General features: G+C 46.0%; 1 protein-coding gene across 9 annotated transcripts in view; it reads left to right on the forward strand.

The window, feature by feature from the left end:
* DYSF (dysferlin) overlaps window positions 1–14,415 on the forward strand; it is a 116,748-nt gene that overhangs the window by 82,952 nt on the left and 19,381 nt on the right. For all 9 annotated transcript variants that reach the window (XM_085308210.1, XM_085308215.1, XM_085308212.1 and 6 more), the window contains 6 exons: window positions 110–280; window positions 937–1,079; window positions 3,513–3,652; window positions 5,802–5,890; window positions 6,521–6,616; window positions 10,276–10,417. In XM_085308210.1, coding sequence (XP_085164336.1) covers window positions 110–280; window positions 937–1,079; window positions 3,513–3,652; window positions 5,802–5,890; window positions 6,521–6,616; window positions 10,276–10,417 — 781 coding nt within the window. The remainder of the gene's footprint in view (window positions 1–109; window positions 281–936; window positions 1,080–3,512; window positions 3,653–5,801; window positions 5,891–6,520; window positions 6,617–10,275; window positions 10,418–14,415) is intronic.

The raw sequence follows: 14,415 nt of genomic DNA on the forward strand, positions 1-14,415 counted from the left end.
GGGATGTATGTGCRCTCTGTCTCCTTGGAGGCACACAGCAAGGCTGGAGGGCCTGAGGGGCCATTGTGAACTTCAGTTTCTTTGATCTGTCTTTGCTCCTGTTGCACAGGATGTTCGAGCTGAGCTGCACTCTGCCCCTGGAGAAGGACTTGAAGATTGTGCTTTATGACTATGACCTCCTGTCAAAGGATGAGAAGATTGGAGAGACTGTCATAGACCTGGAGAACCGGTTCTTGTCAAAATATGGGGCACGCTGTGGCCTTCCYCAAACCTACTGCATGTAGGTACCTCTGATGCCTCAGACAGCAGGTCTAGTAGCTCCTGGGGCTGTGCAGTACAGGGCTGGCCTTGAAAACTGAGCTGATGTCTAAGTCCCGCCCTGGCCATGTGCCTGCTGGATGAGGGTTGTCCCAGGAGAGTTGGTATAGTGCTGTATTTCACAGCAATGATTTGTCTTCAGACACAAATTCACCCTGGAGAAGCCCTGGCCTTTAGACTACTTTTCCTGAGCAACGCCTCTCCTCCAGCAGCTTGGAATGCTTCAGAGAACACAAGTCTCCTGGAGAGATCCTATTACATCCCTGAGTCCTTTTGGGTATACCACGGTGAAGGCAGACCCTAAATGCAACCAAAGGGTGGTGTGGTGGTCCCATGGGGTTTGATCAGGGGTACCCTACAAACAGGAGTTGAGCTAGGTGTAGGATGTGCCACCCTGTTCGCTGGGCTAGGGCAAGCAGAGCCTTAGAGCTGTTTGGATCTTCCTTGGTCCTTCCTTCGCTCCTCACCAGTTACTGTCTCTCAAAGTTCAGTCTAGGGGGACTTCCATGTCCAGGAACCACTTTCTGTCCTGGTGTAATGCTGCTGCAGCCCCTTGTTGAGGCTGGGAGATGTTTTACCATGTGTTAAGCTGCTGTYTTCTCTCCTGCTGTGCTTCAGTTCTGGACCCAATCAGTGGCGAGACCAACTCCGGCCATCCCAACTGCTTCACCTCTTCTCCCTGCAACATAAGTACAAGGCTCCCATCTATAAGTCCGACCGGGTCATCTTCCGGGAACAGGAGTATATCCTCTCCGAACTGGGTAATGGAGCTGTTCTGGTGTTGCAAATAGCTTTTCTTTATCCAGAGCAAGAGATGGGGACTGAATGTCGTTAACATACTTAATGAGGGACTTTTTTCCCCAACTGCTTTCTGCCTGAGTAGATCAGCAAGCCAGGAGAGGGAAATGGGCACGTTCCTCCTCCCCTTGTGTAGCTGCCTGGGTGAGTGGGTATGTGAGTTTCCCAAGGCTGGCTCTACACCAAAGGTTGCAGGTTGCAGTTGGATCTGCACCAAACCCTGGGGCTGAATTCAGACCCATAATCCAGGCACTTTAACCACAACCTCACCTTTCTCTTTAGTGATTTCCCTTTGCTGTTTGCAGCAAACCAGAGCCATATACAGACAGATTGGAGGCAACAGTGTCTATCACAGCTAGAGACACTCCAGCCTGATCCTTCCAACTGCTTCTCGGGCTGGCAGAGCAATTGGGTTGTTTGTGCTTTGGCTGCATGTTTCTGCGTTTTGGGGATGGAGTCACTAGAGGGAGACAATATCACACACACAGAGCCCATGCACAGTACCCTCATGTTTATGCCTTGGAAGATGAGCTGCACTGTAGCTGCAAATATAAAATTAGTCTATGCCAGCAAGGAGAAAATATTACTTAGTCTTGAGGAAGGCTTTTTCTTGTTTGCACCAGGGAAAAAAAAAAGTAGCTGCAATTCCTCAGGCATCAGCTGGTGCCCTGTCTGACTGGCATCCGTAGAGGCAGAGCTCTGCTTCTTAGAGGAAACTATGCTTTAAAGCATGTAAGAGGTGTTGTGGCCCAGGGAGGAGGTGAAATCCCACTGTCTAGGGCCAAGGAGCAGCAGTTTCACAAATAAAGGACATTATAGTATCATAGAACCGTCGGAGAGGGCTTGGCATGCAGAGGTCTAATTCCCTCTCCCCTGATCTTGGGACTCGAGGCACAAGTTCGTGATACTCCCCTTAAGAGGAGGAGTGGGGAAATAGCTGTTCCTTCCCAGCCTCTCGTTATGAGTCAGGTTTTCACCAAGAGCTGGAGAGGTGTTAAACTGAGCGGGTCTCCCCCCTCTCCCAGCYGCTGCCTTTCACCTTCCTTTGCTTTAATGGCAATCAGTTCAAAAAACAGAACAAAGTCTGATGCTTGACCTCAAGGAGATCTGGAAACCAGCTGTGTTCGCCGAGCAATGTCAGATCTGAACCTGGCGGTATAAAGTGAAGCTATTAAACACGAGAGCATGGGTTTTACAAGCATTGTGCCCAGACCGTTATTCCATAACCCTCACATTTGTTGTTTTCTGAGAGAGGTTTTTTCTTTTTCCTGTGCATTCATGCGCGCACACACACACACACAGACACACACACACACACACACACACACACACACACGTGCACGCATGCACGCCAGGTTTCCACTGCTTGGGAAACAGCCCATATGTATGAAGTTAACCACTTCAAGATATTGCCAAGAAAGGAGCTGGGATATATCACCTGAAAGTTGCAGAGCTGTAGTAATATTTATGGAGTGCATTTCGTTTCAAAGGTCCTCAARGGTGCATGGCCTTGAAACAGTGTGGCTGAATGGCATCTCTCAGGTGAAGTCCTTCCACCAGCCAGAGCACCATCAAGGGGCAGGGAGGAAGGGAAGGGTTTAGCCAAGGCCAGTTTGGCTATCCTTATCTGGATGTAACAAGGGAACTTGAATGCCAGGGCAGGGAAGGCAAAACCATTAATTATTTATTGGCCTTGTTGAACAAGAGTGAACAATACGCTTTTACCAAGGCAGTAAGGTCAGGCACGGACAGGGTTGAAGAAGTGGAGATGGCTTCAAACGATATCTAGCACGTGAATTTTTTGCCTRCTTGCAAACGGCACCAGAACAGACCATTTCATCTACTCTCCCTGAAGAGCTTTAAGCGCATGTTAGATAGATGTCCACTGGGAATGGCGCAGGCAGCAGAGCAGGAGTGTGGACTAGATGGCTGGTGGGGGCCTTGCTCGCTCCAGCTGCTGTAGTTTTAGGGGCCTAACCCCTTTGGAGCACTGGAAGCAGGACTTAAAACTAGACTCTCCTTTCCATGCTCTGGAACTCCAGTGCTGGGTCCTTGCTACGTTTTAGGCTGTGGGGGACTTGTGCAAGCCTACCCACAGATCCCTGACCTGTGGTGCAGTGCTTTGMCCCAGCACTCTGCTGGAAACATTGCTGTGGGCACTGGAGGGTTGGTGATGATGCTGGACCCCAAAACAGAGGCTGTGCTCCTTCTGTTCACTCCTGGGTGAAGTGGCAGCCTGCAAGGTCGCTGAGCTGGGTTGCTCCCTTTGGTCTAGCAAGAGGAGCAGCCCTTGCAGAGTTCCTGAGGTGCGATCCCCCTGGGGTGGTGAGATCTGGCCCTGCCTAGCTGACACCCACAGTATAGAGTAACGTTGTTCTTTGATCCGTCTGTGGCAGAGGATGGCAAACCTGCCAATCCCCACCTGGGACCAGTGGAGGAACGTCTTGCTTTGTACGCACTACGGAGGCAAGGGTTGGTGCCAGAGCACGTGGAGACAAGGCCTCTTTACAGCCCTCTGCAGCCCGAAATTGAACAGGTGAGTGAGAAGACATGTGCAGGACAAGACCAACAACAGCATCTCCCCGTTGATCTAGTGCAACCAAGTCGGATGTTTTTTGTGACCTAGGAGCWTCTTTTCAAGGGTAGTGTTTCACAGCAAGAGTCATTTCTCAGAGATGATCTAACAGCGCCCAGAGAGGTTTCTGTAGCTGGCTGACTGGCTGTGAACCCATCCTGAGGATAGCTATCCTGGGACAAGGGCTTTTCCTGGGGAGCAGAGTCAGCTTATGAGACAGAGCAGAGCTCTTGCTCTCAGAAACGGGCTAGAGCTCAGCTCTGTGGCTGACTTTCTCTGGGTGCTTGGGGAGGTCAGCTCCAGACCTTGTAAGTTTTCATTTTCATCAACATTTGCTCACAAAAAATGTCCGTTTCATGGAAAAGCCATTTTTGGTGTAGAATTCCTTATTAGCTATAATGAAAATAATACTGCAGACTTCTCTGACAGTGCAGTTCAGCAGAGCAGCGTGGTTTATGCAGCATGAACCAGTCCTTGGAGGTATAAAGTGTTAGTAATGTTGCAGACTGGATGTTGTTAAGCCAGATGAAGTCTAAATGGGCTTTCATCCAAAACCAAGCAACAAATAGATATCTGTGTTTAGCCTAACTCCTTTTCTTTGATCAACACATATCTGTATTTTATATTTTGGGGTCAAAAAATACTGATTCCCAGAGAACAAAGCAATTAATTATCACGTCTTACGTGTTCCACTTGCATTGCAAAGGGAGTTTCAGGAGACTGGCTCTGCAGCTGGCGTAAATGTGCACAGCCACTGCTCTACCATTTCAGCAGTTAGCCTTTTGTGCCTCATTTTTAASCAGAGGGAGGAGAGAATTGCAAGTAGAAATAAATGCTCTGGCAACCACTGTAATGTCTTTTCCTGTTAATTTACCTGATGAAAATCATAGATGCAGGAGGTGGCTGCTATCAGTGGAGCAGTGTGTCTGTGCTGTTCTTAAGGGTGCATCTATCATGGTCTTGTTAGATGGACCATGCGGACTAGACAGAGAGTGTCCCTCGTATCACGTGGTCGTATGTGGGAAGAGCACCCAGGGTCTGCCCTGCTCCGTTGCTTTTAGTCAAGAGCGGCATTYGATGTCCATGGGGATGGTGCTGGGTAGCTGGGGTTGGTTGACTCAATACATGTTGCGTTCAGTGAAGTTCCCAAACGCACAGGTCTGACCCACTGCAAAGCCACAAGCAGGCTGGCTGTGTTGGGCTGTTTGTGCTGAGCTAAAAGCTCAGTTGGGCTTTTAAAGTTTTCTGCTGAACAGAAGATTTTCTTGCCAAAAAACAAATTAACCCTAAACCCCTCTGTGATGGTCTGATTGTCAAAGTTTTTTTTTCTTTTTTTCTTTTTAACTTTATCCCCCTGACACTGTGCAATAAAATATTTTATTGGCACCCATTGGTGTTTAACAGTTAAAGGGACCACCTAAAAACAACCCGCTAAAATTTCGGCTGCATCTCTGCTGCTTCCTGCTTGGCAAGTTTATGTGAAAGTGGAATTAGATTCTCTTCTCCTCTTCCTATCTTCCACTATCATTTTCAGAAATTCATAAACCAGTTGTCCAGCTCGTGATGGCCAGTGGGACAGTATGGAGGATAAGCAAGCTGCTCCTTCACAGCTGCTTCTCCAGAACCTCCCCTGGACCTAGCCTTCACACTGGCCCCAACAGAGCTACTCAGCTGCAGAGAGTAAAGCCAGAATGYATGTTCACCTTATCCAGATATCCTCATATCTCACAGGCCGTTAACATCCACCCAGCTATCTTTAAAATAATCCTACTAACCTTTATATGTGGTTAAAGCATCTTCCAGAAAGCAGCCTGTCTGTACTTGGTGGTGTCAGCTAATGGCAAATACCCCACTGCTCTTCATCCTCTTTTCCAGCAGTTAATTGCCCCCATGGTTAACACTGGTGCTTTATCTCTGGTTTGAGTATTTCTGGCTTCAGGCTGCAGTCGCTGATAATTAATTAAAATTTTCCACTAAAAACCCTTAGTTTTCAACTAAGGAACCCTCGATATTTTCAGCGATTTCTGTTCCCTCTASTAAATCTTACTAAGGAAGCGAAGGTAACCCAGTTATGAGGATCACCTGACATCGTGTCTTTCTTTCCATGCAGGGGAAGCTGCAGATGTGGGTGGATCTATTTCCAAAATCTTTGGGTCAGCCTGGCCCCCCTTTCAACATCACGCCCCGCAAAGCCAAGAGGTGATTTTTTGTTTGTGTGTGTTTGAATTTCTTACTCGGTGCAGTACTGGCTCCATGCACCTTCTGTTTGTATGGGCAAAAAAGAGAGCTTGGAAATGTCAGATGGGGAAGGATTCACCTGCCCAGCTGAGAAATGCTTGGATGGGAAGGGTAACTCACACCTTAGCACCATCAGCCAACAGGGCTTGCCTGGAGAGGCAAGGCAGTGGAATGACCTACAGCCTTGATGTCTTCTTTAACATGTAATCCCATGTGCTGGGTGTATCCACTAAGCTGAGATAGGCCACAGGACAGTTTCACAGGTTGGAAATGGATAGATTTGCAAGGTCTGGCATTGCAAAATGTTGTTTTAGTTGTAGGAGCTACTGAATTTAAGGTTTGAAGGCAGGTTGCCCTTAATGCAAACTGTTATCTGTGGTTTGACTTTCTGTGTTAGTGAATGAATAGCATGACCAGGCCATTCTGGTGGGCTCTAGACCAAGATTTCCTGGATAATCCTCACATTTCTTGAAATCACCCAGTGTAAAGCAAGTCTCAAGCATCTCCAGAGTCTAGACAAGTGCACAGGGCCACCTCTTTCATCAGAGCCTTGCTGTGCCTCTCACATCCCTCTTATCTGGTATGGTTCAGGTTTTTCTTGCGTTGCATCATCTGGAACACCAAGGACGTGATCCTCGATGACCTCAGCATCACCGGGGAGAAGATGAGTGACATTTATGTGAAGGGGTAAGCTATCCTGCTTCTGCCTCCAGGTGATACCATTGTCCCGGGGTGCAAAGGCAGCAGTGAAGGATTTAACAGAGCCCCCACGTTAACACTGCTTGTGATATACATGAACCTCCCACAGGGATGAAGGGTCATTCGCAGCTTTCCAGCTACAGTTCCATCTTTTTGGGAGATACATCTCTGCAGGGCTTATAATCAGGTTACATTGCCAAGGCTTTCTTTGCATCTCTAACAGTTAGATACTTACATTACAATTTATATACATCAAGAGAGGTACGTTGTGGGAAAACAACCTAGCCATTTGAGAGAGGGACACACATTCTGCATTTCCACCTCCTGGCCCTTTCCCAGTTCCTCTCCTGGGATGGCTATGTGCTTGTTCTGTATACATAGGTTAGCTTGTTTGCATAGCTGCCTTTTTTTGGAATTCCCTTTTTTCCCTGGAAACTCAAAAAAATGTGGCAAACAGCAGTAACTGCTCTGGCACATTCCCTTCTCTGCCTGACTCCATTTATGTTTTATCTCGTGTAAAATGCTCCGATCTCAGCCAAGGGACTTACTTATTTTGTATGTTCTTTGGATTTATGGACAGGAAAATGTAGGATTTTGAAACAGACTGTAAATCCCTTTTTTACAATCCCAATTTTCCTCCTGTAAATCCAGAATGCACACTGCTTACCTGGTATTCGCATCAAGTGCATTGTTATCAGCTCCAGCTAAGCTGCTCTATGTACTTTGGGGCTCTGAAATAGTAGCACTTGCAGGGTGTTACTGGGAAGGAGAGAGCATCCAGCACTTGATGATACCCCTTGCCTGGCTTTTGTCATTCTCAGTGACCAAACAGATCTCAAGGCACTGTAAATGAGTTAAAAATCTTGCTCAGCTCCCTCATTTTCGGGGAGGGGGGGCGGGGAAGAAACCCTACATCATCAGCATTTCTGGATAAGGTCTAAATAACCCTATGTCCCACAAGGAGAGGAGGCAACAGTCCTTCCCCTGCAGACAGAGACTTGGCCTGGGACATGTGGAGAAAGTGGCCTTCATTACTGTGATGTGCAGCTTTGGTGGGGACCATTACTTCCACCCATTGCTGCCTCCCGAGGAGGTCCTGGAGCCTACCTTAAGTATATAAGGTGGATGGATAAGAAACTCTTACGTGGTGCTTCCCTTCAGAAGATCTCAAAGCACTTCTCTGAGGAGGCTATTGCCTTGTCATTGTCCATTTTACAGCAAAACTACCCATTAGGCAGTGCTAGGGCTGGAATCTCAGTCTCTTGGACATTATCTTCTAAATAATATGTAACATTATTGCCAAGTTAGTTAGGCAGGTAAATGAAATAGGTGCCTTTTCATCATGCCTGGGACAGAACTTAGTTGCCTTTTATTTCATTTATTATTTATTGATAGTCTTACAGTAGCATAAACATTTCTTAGCTAAGTTTAGGTCCTGATTGTGCYAGGCTCAGGATGCAAAGAGAATTTCCCCTCCTAAGGATCCTATATTCCGCTATATTTCCCCTATATCCATTGTGATATAGGTAGATAAAAGCATGATAGTGTAGGGAAATCATTAAGAAYTGAAGATGTTTTTGGGATGAATAGCCCTGTCTGTCTGGTTTACGGTACCAATATCACAGATRAAGGATATTTTTATATTGTTTTCAAAGCCAAATTCCTACTAAAAAGTTTTACTAAACACTGCGCTACACTAAACAATGTTTCCTTGGGCRATGGGTTTTCCTAGGTCCTCACATGTCCTAGGTTTCAAGACATAGCTAGGCAAAAACTGGAGGTTTCTTGAGTCCCCGTCCAACAGTCCAGCGCTATGATGATTTACACTATACTCTCTGGCATCGTTAAACCTCTTAGGCTCTTGCATATATTGTGGAGTTCCTGAATGAAAGGGTGCCCTTGGCCCTCGGTGGCCTTGGCCCTATACACGTGCTGAGCTCAGCAGGAGGTGTCAGCTGCCTCTGTAAACAGGCACAAATGTGGGTCTGAGAACCTAATTTTGCCCTTGGATGTTGCAGATACCCTAAGCTGCATGGATTCAAAAAAATACTGGACAAATTAATGAATTAAAACTCCATCAAGGCTTGATTAAAAAAAAAAAAAGCATTATCTACAGGTATTCTCTGACCTGCACTTATCAGAAGCTGGGAAGATGCATCTGCTCCCTTCTTACAGTCATATGATATCTGCATTTGTTCCCTGCCAGAGGAAGGTCATGGGGCAAGATGGGCCTTTGGTTGATTCAGCACAGCCATGGCTACATTAAATTTTTAATTCCAGGTCATGGTGATTTGAATGCTTTTGATTTCTGGCATCTCTTTCCTGCAGTGAAGAGGATGCAGCAAGTTCTGCAAGCCAAAGAATGGTGCCAACCTGTCCAAATCAAACTGTTTATTTGTCTTTTTGTTTGCCTACAAGGAGAGGGCGCTCACACTGCATCTTCCAAGGTTCCTTGCCAAACTTTTAAAGACAGGAATAAACACACAGGCTTGCCATTTGCATCCAATCAGATCAAATCAAATAATCCAGCCACAATTTAAGTATTAGTGTAACCTCATCACACAATTCCCAGTGCCACCGAGCCCTCGCTGTCCATGTAGCACATGTGCATATGATCTGTATTGTAGGATGAACTTGAGTAGACCTCCCTTCCCTGTCTCCCCCAGATACTAGGGTCTGGTCATGTGATTCTCTGAAGCACTGGAGAAAAGGGAATCATTTGTATAGCTGGGSAAAAAAACATATTTTTAATTTAAGTAGAAAACAATCAAACAAGATAATTGTTTTAATTAGAAATTCCCTCTGAATCTTTTGGCTTCCCTCCAGAAGGACTGTAAATACACAAATGGATATGTTTTATTGTTTTGTTTTGTTCTGTTGATTGCTGAAGACTGAAAAATCTTGGACAGGGAGAGAGGGCAGAATGAAAACCCAACACTTACAAAACTCACAACTGGGAAAAATAGTTGTTATGGAAAATTTTCCGTTTGCCCTGGAATTGTTGTGTGGACTGACCACAGCAAGCTTTCTTAGTCCAGAACAGGAACTGTGCTGCAAAGGCCAACCTCTAACAGAGAACAGCTGGGGTCACTCTAGCCAAGGTAGGGTCAGCTTACTCTAGGAGTTTCATGGGGAAAAATTTCTTGGTCATTTAGGACTTTCAACTTGCATAGACTTTTAGAACTCAACAGAGAATATAGGGGAAAAAGAGTTCTACCATTCCTCAGCATGGTTGCCTCCATCATGAGGTCTGGTTTTAGGGGCTATCCATGAGGTTTGTTCTCTAGAAGGSGGAAGGACCTCTCCTGAAAGCAGCTGACCTGTTCTTATGAATGGGTAAGTGACAACTTTGAGCCAGAGCGTAGAGCTACGCTGAGTCTTTAATATATCCACAAAGCTTAGGTTAAAGGTGAGAGAGGTGAAGAAATTCAAGCAGTAGTTCATCTCTCAAYCCTGCAGGACTGTCATATCTTCCCTCAAGTCTCCTATGGGTTCCAGGTTACCCTTGCAGATAGCAGCCCAAGGCATCTATCATGGGGGTGAGAGATACTTTATTACCTGTTTGTGGCCTCTGTGAAGTTGGGTGAACTGCTCCAAAATCCTTGATTTGTTTCTAGTCCTTCATGCAATATATTTACATTTGCCAGCTGGCTGATTGGCCACGAGGAGAACAAGCAGAAGACAGATGTGCACTACAGGTCTATGGGAGGAGAAGGCAACTTCAACTGGAGATTTGTCTTTCCCTTTGACTATCTCCCTGCCGAGCAAGTGTGCTACATCGCAAAAAAGGTGAGTGTCCCTGGATGGACATTTCTAACGTCTGCCTTCTCATAGTAACTCCAGGATAAAATATGCTSCTTGTTCTAAGATCTGCAGAATTGCAGCATGGTGAAGCTATACAGGGATCAGTCTTACCTTTAAGCTATTTGAAATGGAAAGTGGTAAACAAATGGGGAAATKGGTTTATTTAAAGAGTCTGGAGAGACTGACCCTCCAGGAAAGGCACTTCAGAACTGTGGGCAGCAGAGATGCAGATGCAGCAGTGTCAAAGTGTTCTCCTGATTGCATGAAACTTCCAAGGTACCTAGTTAACAACAGGAGACAGTATTTCCTCTGTAGACTGATGGAGATGGATAGGTGTGTACCTCTGATCTGGAGCATGGCATAATGGGCATCAAGCTATGGGTTAACTGGATGGATGGGCTGAAGAGGGGTGGCAAGAGGGAACAGCTCCAAGTATCCAAAGAGATAAGCAGCAGAGACATGTAGGGGAACAGGGATTGTAATGTACCATTGATGCAGAGATGGGAATATGTTTGGGATTCAGGAGGAAGATGTCCTTGGACTAATAAGAGATCYGGTTATTGAGATGAGGGATTGAAAACTGGATGTGATTTTGGTCTCATCATTTCCAATGTCTACAGCTGGCTCTTCTGTTCTTCCTTAGTCAAGTCAGTACAATGTGATGTCCAAGTGTGGACTGGGATCTGCATGGAGAGAAGGAAATAGAGGGAGGGAGGTGGGATGGATACATGGAATAACACTAAGGAAACTTGGGCTGGCTTTCAAGGAACATTTTATGGGAGGGTTGTTCACTTGGTTTTACGTTTCCTGCTCAAATCACCTGGAAATTAGCAGCACTGTTGTCAGGTTTGTGTATCTGTATGGAGAACAGGGACAATCTCGGCTTTGAAGACTAGGTCTTGCTTTGTGGCACCCCCAAAAGCTCAAATTCCTTCACCCACCCCAGCCCTGAGTCTTTGTTCCCATTCCCTGCCTTGTCTGCAGAAGCTTGGTCTCTGCATGCGTTTGAATCTGGGGTGCCCAAAGACAGCCCGCTGCAGTGGGACCAGCAGCTTCCACGAAGCTCCCCTGAGACCCCCCCCCCCACCCCCCCCCCCCCCCACCCCCAGTTTGTTCCCCCCCCCCCCCTCCCCCCCCCCCCCCCCCCCCCCCCCCCCCCCCCCCCCCCAGTTTGTTTTGTGGGGGCCAGTAAGATCCCAGCACGACCTGAGTTAGAACAAGCACTTTGGCAAGGAAGATGCTGAACTAATTCCCGGTCCCTTGAGCCAGACGATCCCCGCAAGGGGGCCCAGCTTCAAAATGAATCGCCGGATAGTTAAATTGATTGACAGAATCATAGCTGTACCCATTTCACGCTTCATGTTAAACAAATCAAAAGTACAGTGTGTACTACATTCAATTATCCCCCTTTGAAAAAGCAAAGACCCCCCTATAAACCATTTAAGAAAATACATCCCACTGYGCTGATATTGATTCTCCTCCGACCACATGTCTGCCAACACTGTATCAGAAAATAAACAGCTTGTAAAACCTCTCTGTAAAGGAAAAAATAATGAATGAAAAGCCATGCTTTGTATTTGTGGGACACATTCCGCTCTGGCAATTTTTGATCTCACCATGTGCTGTTTGAACTCCAGGTTCATTACTGCTGCTGTAAAAGCCCATGTACCGAACTTTAAACACAGGCGATGGAAAGTGGAATTTAAATCAAAACGGTCAGATGGCAAATTCTGAGCTGCTAAAAGCCACCTGCACCCAGCCTCACTGATGTTGGCCTGTGGAGAGACTAGTGCCAGGAGRAAAGCAGCTTTCATTTTATTCCCCTTTCTTTGCTCCGCTGGCCTTGGGATGCCCAGGTACAGCCAGGACAACTCAGTCCTTGCCTCAACRCTGGGAGTTTTGGAGATCTCAACTCCAAAGCGTCAGAGCTGTGGGATCACGTGGGGTTTCAAGGCTTTCGCCTTCCCATCTCCTCACTGTGCCTGATGGGAAAGCAGGAGCCTGTAAAACCTGGAAACATATGTTCAACATATAGATTGGAAGTGTGAGTACTTCTGCTTTTCTARAGGTTTTAATCGTCTCTGGATATTTTCCCTCCAGATCTTCTCTTGCTGCAAGAAACTTATAAAGATTTTGCTTCTCATTCTGAAACAGGAATTTCTCCCGTTGTGAATTTCAAAAAAAAAAAAAAAAAAAAAAAAAAAATCCCTACAAAGAAGGGATCTCACCATTAGAACAGCTTTTTCAAAACATATAGATGCGTATTTCTTTATATGTCCTCTCTTGCATTTATTCCAAATTTCCTTCTTTTGTTTCCCCTTATTTTTGTGCAGTCTTTGTCTAGCAGCAGCCTCTCAAGACCCTAATTATGGGTTCCTTTGGTGAAGTACTGCTGATTAGAGTGACGCAGGATTAGCACATGAACCTTTGGGCAAGTCAGGCCGTGATGTTGCAGTGACCCAGGTCGGGATGCCTGCAGCTCACTGACCCGCCAYGGGGGTATTTTCTTAGAATGCAGATCGTGAAGTTGTTCTCGTGAAAGGGTCGATATGCAATGCGTGCTGAAGTACCATTGCTTAGCAGGGGGAACTGAGGTAGGAAGGTAGATTGAGCATCCCTGACACGTTTGCAYGAAGTAGCGTGTTGACTTACTTAATGACAGAATGGGCAAGCCCACATCCCAGATTAAGTAGTATGTTCTGCTGCCAGCTAGCAGGGAAAAGAGCCAATGTCTACCAAGTTTGAACTTTAGATCCTCAGGTCTAAGTCTGGCATGTCTTGATTTTGCAAACGGTTTTATCAGATGGTCATGGTACAACCAAACTCTATTGAGGGCAATGCTGAGATAAACTGTATGAGGATAAGGTTTCACTGGGCACCCAGTCAGAGCAACAYTCAGCTCCTGAGTCACAGAGGCGCCGTGGAGGTGGAAAATGCATGAAATTGATTTTGAAATACTCAGCTTCAAGTGCCAATTACAGCAGTAGTTGAATATAGCAGCCAGATCTGAATTCTAGATGTCCTCTAGTGCAGAAACGGCTCAGTGCTACATGTCTAAGCAAACATTATCTGCATAAGTAGACATTCAAAATAGGCTTTCAAGAGCACCTCAGTATGCAAGTTAATAAATATTGGTGTTTGTGTGGACCTGGAAGTAAACCTTTAGGTCAGGGTATCCAAGAGCTGGTTGGACTGTTTGTATACAATTGGAAWGAAGTTACTTAAAAGCAATTCTAGGAGATGAACGTACTGAATATGGGAACATGGTTGACAGTTCCAAATCTATGTCATAACATGTCATTGGCAGAAGCCAAACAAAGGAACATAGCTGTTGTCTTCATACGTGTTCTGCTACTAGTCTTTGGAGTTAGCTGTGAACAAGAAATTAAGTGTTGGTGCCAGAACACATAATGGGTTGTTTTGTGCAAAGAGATTTATTCGAAGAGGAAACTTTCCAATATTTTGTAACAAACTGCAAGCAGTGGTGGTATTTATTCAGTGGGAAGGCTTTTGGGCAGTTCCGTTGAGATGCTTTTTTCATGGAACAATTGCATTCACCAGCTTTCTTCCACTTTGTGCATGCAACTAAGGGGGCCCATCYGAGTTTTAAATAGACTTACTGCAATCTAACCAGGTGCAAACACAAACTGAGTTTGAGTTGGAGCTCTTTGGACAGATAACAGATAAAAATCCCGTATTTTCAACTTGATCATACAAAATGTAGGTTGGATTATATGTCTCACTAGATAGCCWATTTCTACTGACTGTCAGATGACCTGGGGCATCTGGATACGCAGGTCCTGCATGGCACTGCCACATCAGGATGAATTCTTCGTCCAAGAAGAGCAGGTACACTGGCTGGAGCAGTGGGATGGAYGCATGGACATCTTTAGCTGAGGCACTGCTGAAGCGAGTGTGAGTTTCCTTTGTGTGAAGCTAACGAGGAAGGAGATACGTGAGGCTGCTTTCTGGCAGGGTCTGTG

The sequence above is a fragment of the Rhea americana genome, unplaced genomic scaffold (assembly GCF_003343005.1).
Source record: "Rhea americana isolate MKP2758 unplaced genomic scaffold, rheAme1 scaffold_270, whole genome shotgun sequence".
In the NCBI taxonomy this organism is placed as follows: Eukaryota; Metazoa; Chordata; class Aves; order Rheiformes; family Rheidae; genus Rhea; species Rhea americana.